Source organism: Austrofundulus limnaeus, unplaced genomic scaffold, assembly GCF_001266775.1.
Source record: "Austrofundulus limnaeus strain Quisiro unplaced genomic scaffold, Austrofundulus_limnaeus-1.0 Scaffold82, whole genome shotgun sequence".
NCBI classification, from domain to species: Eukaryota; Metazoa; Chordata; class Actinopteri; order Cyprinodontiformes; family Rivulidae; genus Austrofundulus; species Austrofundulus limnaeus.
In genome coordinates, this window is record NW_013952484.1 from 475,629 (window position 1) to 481,878 (window position 6,250).

General features: G+C 37.9%; 1 protein-coding gene across 1 annotated transcript in view; it reads right to left on the minus strand.

The window, feature by feature from the left end:
* Nucleotides 1–636: 636 nt before the first annotated feature.
* The window catches only part of cdc40 (cell division cycle 40 homolog (S. cerevisiae)), a 30,765-nt gene continuing 25,151 nt past the window's right edge, over nucleotides 637–6,250 (minus strand). Inside the window, exons 14-15 of the mRNA XM_014011567.1 lie at nucleotides 1,919–2,063; nucleotides 637–1,053 (exon numbers count right to left, since the gene is read on the minus strand). Coding sequence (XP_013867021.1) covers nucleotides 876–1,053; nucleotides 1,919–2,063 — 323 coding nt within the window. The 3' untranslated portion in view covers nucleotides 637–875. The remainder of the gene's footprint in view (nucleotides 1,054–1,918; nucleotides 2,064–6,250) is intronic.

Sequence of the window (6,250 nt, forward strand, 5' to 3'; positions counted from 1 at the left end):
ATATTACATCAGCAATTATGTTATTACCCTTTAAAAATAAATTGATTTCTGGAGATTATCCAAGGTGCTTCATGACCCATAATTGGGTCCCAAGCCCAACTTTGGGAACCAAAGTGCAGTGGTTCCCAAACCTTTCAGCTTTTGACCCACAAAATAACAGTAGCAGAGACCTGTGCCCCCAACTATTTTTGGATGATAAACATTTGAATCAGGTCAACTAAACATGGGCATAGTCACAATATTTTTCATACTACATTTATCCATTTTAAATATACTAACCTCACTCCGTTGTAACAACTAAGGCAAAAATGTAATTAATTCAGAAAATCTTTTCAGGACCCCACCTAGATATTTCGGGACCCCACTTTGGGTCCCGACCCCAACTTTGGGAAACGCTGTTCTAGACTTAAGAGGTCAGGGGTGTTAATTGCAATCTGTCAAAATGACGGACGGCCTTCAGATTTTTCTGTCACTGTGTAAAAAAAACAAAAACAAAACAAAAAAAACTGTCAAATATGGAAATGAGTCCGTTAATGCCACCTCTGATATGTATAAACTCTGTTACTAGTCAGGGTTCCTTTGAAAGAGGCAGGGGGAAATTCAGATGAAGAGACAAGAGAACAGCTACTCAGAGTGGGAAGCCACAGAAAAAAAAAATTTTATTTACGTTAAACAGTTAATTTGGTAAAAAATACTTTTACTCAAGCACATCTAGGGTGTAAAAGGAAACAAGGTTGAATGTTTTTGTATTTCGTGCACAAAAGACACATTTGCAGGATAGAAAAATACACTTCTACAAAAGACTGGATACCAGCCCGTTGGCTTTCACTCTAACAGCTTCAGAGTCCGTAAGGCGGACAGCCACAGTCCAGATCTTAGTCCCAGAGTTTAATCTGTCCATCCCATCCACAGGTGATCACCTTGGATGTTTCATGCGGATGCCACAGGGCGCTGATGCACACTTTATCATGAGCCTTGATCCTGTGGTAGAGCTTGGTTGTCTTCCAGTCCCAGATGTTGAGCTTTCCATCTGCGTCCCCGGACACTACATAACTGTTGGGGAGGGGAAAAGAACAAAGGAGGATGAATTGATTAGCACGTCTTCTACACGCATCAAAACACAGGAGCAAGAATTTGTCCTTTTTAGTTCAGGAGGATGTTCCCATGGATACTAAGAGGAAATGAGGGCACCAGGTAACTCACAGAGGAACTGAGTGAGAAAAGAGGCAAATTTAAAAAAAACAACATGCTCAAATGAATATACACTACTAACATCAGGCAGCTGGACTGCTGGAGTAAGATTTCCTTGTACAGATGATGTAGCTTTTTGCTCCACTGCTCTTTAAAATGTGTCATTTAAAGAAAAGAGAAAGATGTGACATAAAATGAGCAGAGGTAGCTGAAATKTATGAGCATATTTAATCAGTAAATAACAACTAATAAAATACTGTATGTCTCATCATTGTATTATGCCAACTTTGTATGTCCACTTTGTTTCTCATTGTGTCTCATTTTATCCGTACAGATCAACAATAATTTATTCACTAAAAAAACCACCTGGTATGAAATGCAGGCATTCATATTAAAACGCACTCTTTTTGTTCTGCTCCATCATTCTTGCTGTATTTTTGTCTCCTTGCCCTAATTTTAGTTTTTTATTCAGCATTCTGCTACTTTTAGCTTGCTTTTTGCTACTTTAGCTTTTAGCTAATCTTTAGCTTTTAGCATTTTGCTACTTTTATTAAGTGTTCTATTTCTTAAAGTGTTAATAACTCATTTTCAGCTCCTTTGATGTCAGTCAGCTCTCAGAATTCATGCTTCATTTCTTTAGTTAGATGTAAGAATTTGTAGTCCTGACTGCTGCAAAAGAATCACTGCCTCTTATAAAAAAAAACACATAGATAACATGAAAGTTTACCTCATGTCTGGAGAGAAGTCCACCTGRCAGGCGTAACCGGCCACCATGTGGCCTTTAAAGACTTTCTTTTTGTTCAGTCTGAAGCGGTTTTGGGCTCCAAAGATAAGAATCTGGTTATCCATAGACTGACAGGCCAGCCATTTACCTGGGAGTGAAAACAAATAAAACAGATGTAAACACAGAGCCTGAACTTGTGATCCCTGCAGCATACTTTAGAGGCTTTGTTAACACGCTACGACATGCCTACAAATTGAGGAAAATTATATTTGACATTAAGTTAGGCAGGTTATAAATGAAACACAGGGTGTGTCAGGAGTAGGAACATGACTAAGCTTAAAAGGAGACAGCACGCTTTAAAATTATTTTTCACATTTAAATATAAAATATATCAAGTGGAATTGTAATGCTTTGGTCTGAATTCCTCCTTATTGTAACTCCACAAGCCCCTCTTTCACACCTTTCTGAGGCATCTCAGATCAACTCATTTTGAGGCCGTCTCATTAAATCCAAATGAGGCGCTTCACACCCTGCCAGCTGAACTCTGTTCAGCATGTTTCAGGTGGTTTTCTATTACACTTCAGTAACAGCTCTTGGGTGGGTTTATTGTAAAGTTGGGAGGTCCCAGAGTCTGGAAATTGTCGCCACACGCCTCACCAGCTGGTGGTGGTTGTGCTCCATTAGGCTAATGTATTTACCAACCACCATTAAACATACACTCTAAAAATGAAATGTTGGATTTACTTAACCATGTTATGTTACCTGGTTCCACTTAACTGAGTTGTGTAAATTCAAAGTAGCATACTCATGTTCTTTGGCTAAAAAACTGGTTTATTGCTTTGAATTTACTCAACTCAGTTAAGTAGAACCAGGTAACATAACATGGTTAAGTAAATCTAACATTTCATTTTTTACAGTGTAGCAGAAGAAGATGACACCGAAAAGATGAGCAATACAACAATGGAGGACATGGTAGCGTTGTTATTGCAAATGGTAGATTGGCTTGTTGTGAGAGTAGCTCTTTGGATGCAGCTGCGTTTCCATTGCAAATGTGCGCAAAACTTTTTCGATATTCTGTTAATGCCGAAAAACACCGTTTTGCAACAGCGTTGTTTCCATTAAGTAAGAAATGCTATTAAAGTCACGCATGAATACGCTTGTTCTCGCGATAAGTCATTACAAACATGGCTGCAATGGATGTAAACACATAGCATGTTGCTACCGCGACACTAGCGCTCATCAGAGGAGATGTTGGCGTCTTTTATCGAGGCTTTCCAGAGACAAGCCCCTACTTGGGAGCGRCTACGTATGCTGTGTTTTTKGGAAATTGTAGTCGGTGAGTTTACTACTTTATTTTACAACTTTTGTGATATTACTACTATTTCTACTTCCTGTTATCTTCTTCATCATCTTTTTCGCCAGTAAAAACAGCCGGTTGTTGATCACGTGACTCCTGTGATGTGAAAAAAGTGTTTCCATTGCAGTTTTGCGAAAAACACCAATTTCGATACAGCCGAAAAACCACCTCATCCTAGCGCAAAAACATTTTGTCAAAAAACGTAATTTTTTTCGAAATCGACGTGTTTCCATTGAGCAAATTTATTTTCGAAATTCTAATTTGCGAATTTTCATGGTCAGTGGAAACGCAGCTAGTGAATCCACCTCCTAACCGATCAGTGAACGACAGTCTTAAATCACAGAGAAGTATGTTCTGGAAAAAAGCTGGTTCCTCGAATCCTTGCTAGTGGAAAAGCCTTGGAACCGTGGAGAGCCAAGTCGAATGGTGCTGCAGAGGTGCTGGTGGAAAAGGGCCGCAAACTGTAGTTGGTGAGTCACAAATACTGTGACATAATGGTTCAAAAATCATCATAGAAAACAGAGAAAACTAAACAGGTTGAAAAATATTACCCAAACAGAATATAAGGAAATCCACGCAGCACTGGGAGAAACTAAATTCTAAATTTCTGCACTTCTAGAGACTATAAGTACACAAGAAAATGTATTTAACAACTAAAAAAGTGGATTTTGCATATGTTTAAAATGCTACATAGAGAAGTTTTAAACTGTTTATCAACTACAACTTTTGGTCTTATCTGCAGAACTTTGTCCACCTAAGATTTTGACAAGCAGCTCCTCAAATGTTTGTTCTGGTAATTTGATGCTAATTTCTACTATCAAGTTGTGAAATTTGAGAAAATTTAGAAGTACTTCAACAAGAGTTTTAGGTTAAACAGCTGAAACGTGAATCAAAAACAGAAAATGGAAAAAAAAGAACAACCCAAACCCTTCAACTTGTAACGAGAGTGGCTTCAAAAAAGGGCATGAACTCACCATTCTGCTGTTAATAAATTGGAAAGATTGAAGCAATTTAGGAAAAACTGAGAAGGGTCTTTTCATCAGAGGGTGCTTAAGATCTAGTTTACAGTGTTTCAGTTCTTGACAAGGCGACAGCCTCGAGTCACCGTACGGCGGTACCAAGCAGAACTTCAATTTGAAAGTATTACACCACTCAGTGCACTTCTTAACACCAACATGATGGAAATTATTAACGTGATGAAACAAAGAAGAAAGAATCRTATGTRMCCTCTTGAAAACATCAGCGGAAAAGACACTCCTGTCCAGAAGTGTCAAACCTAATAGATTCAGGAGATTGAAAATAACTTGAACTGTTTGACCAGAGCAGTGTGGATCTGTCTTTTTCAGTGAAATGGAAAGAGGCGACGAGGGGACAGGAGGTAGTAGATGTGGCGCTCGGTTCTATTTAAGTGAGGAGGGAACTGAATGGCGTCCTGCTGAGAACATATTTATTATTCACAGGCTGAGGAAAAAACAATCATGTTGGGACGGATGAGAAAGATGCCCAGAGGATGGAGGAGAGAACAGAGATGATGAGGAGCAGAGATTTAAGATAAGCTGAGTCAGACAAAAGCTGAGGAAGTTTGTAATTAAAAAAAAAAAACATTACATGAAAAATCCCTTAATTCTGTTAATGTTTTGCTCATGAGTTCCCTCTTCACACATCCTGATCCGTCTATAAGTGTCTGACGATATCTATAAGCGGCACAATCACACGCCTACGCTAAACAGTTTTAGCTTGAAGGAACAGATTGATATTTTGGAAAGAGGCACCGACTTGATGTGTTTGTCAGGTTTTAACGACATTAAATCCATATTCACATCTGTATGTTAATTACCCAGGAAACAGTTTGCTTACCTTGGCAAAAACAAAGCGAAGAAGGAGAACAGACGACTTGAATTCGTCCCATCTATATCCAGTTTTCAGAAACTATAAATCTTCATTAACAACACATTATAAAGCTCAAGGTGTTTTTTAGAAATTTATGTGTTGCTTGAATTTTATATATACTTGGCAAAGAAACAGATTTTTTTCTTTTTTTTATCTCTACCAGAATAGATTACAAGTGTGGATTCCTTCCTTATGTATTTATTTATACATAGAGACAGATAAGTGGTGCTTTATAAACTGTGCCAGCATTGGGTGTTGGATGTTTTTGTTGCACTGGTACTGCTTAAACGCTACGGTTGAGGAGGTTAAGATCGTTTAAACTGCTGAGTCTGCTGTTTAAACGTAGTGCAGGTTCTGCTCATACAGTAGAAAGCCACCATGCATTAGAGAAGTCATAAATTAAACCCACTCTAATCACTCTGATGATGTCGTGGAAATCTGGGTTTTGAACCTGACTGCGGCAAAGCTTTCATAACAAAATATAAGAAAGATTTTGCTTTCTTTTTTTCCCCCATTACTTATTTTTAGGGATGCACGATGACTTATTTCAAGAACCGATACAGATAACCGATAACTTTCTCCTTTTAATGGCCGATAACAGATAACATGTCAGGAGATAAGACTAGTCAAAAATGGGTAAGATCATAACATAAATAAACAAGACCAAAACCAAATGACACTGTTATACTATTTGAAATAAACTCTTAGCAAACATTTCTTAAAGTATATCAAACAAAACAATTTCTCAAATGTCCATTTTTTTAAATAAGGCACATTAATTATAAAAAAGACCTTTTAACACTGATCTCAGATTTAAACAAAAGAGAAAAAGTCATTCCACAAGTTCAAAACAGATAAACGCACTAACAAGTTAGATTCAAAGTACATTTGTTTTTATTGTTATTAATGTATATTAATATAGATTTAAAACATTTTTCTACCTGAAACAGTGCTTCTGAGAGTGTGAATGCATTACGACCGCATCATACTTACAGGAAGACACACAGAGGCAGCGGCTGTTCAGCTGGTAAACCGTGGCTAACAATGGTAAACCGTGGCTAACGATGGTAAACCGTGGCTAACGATGG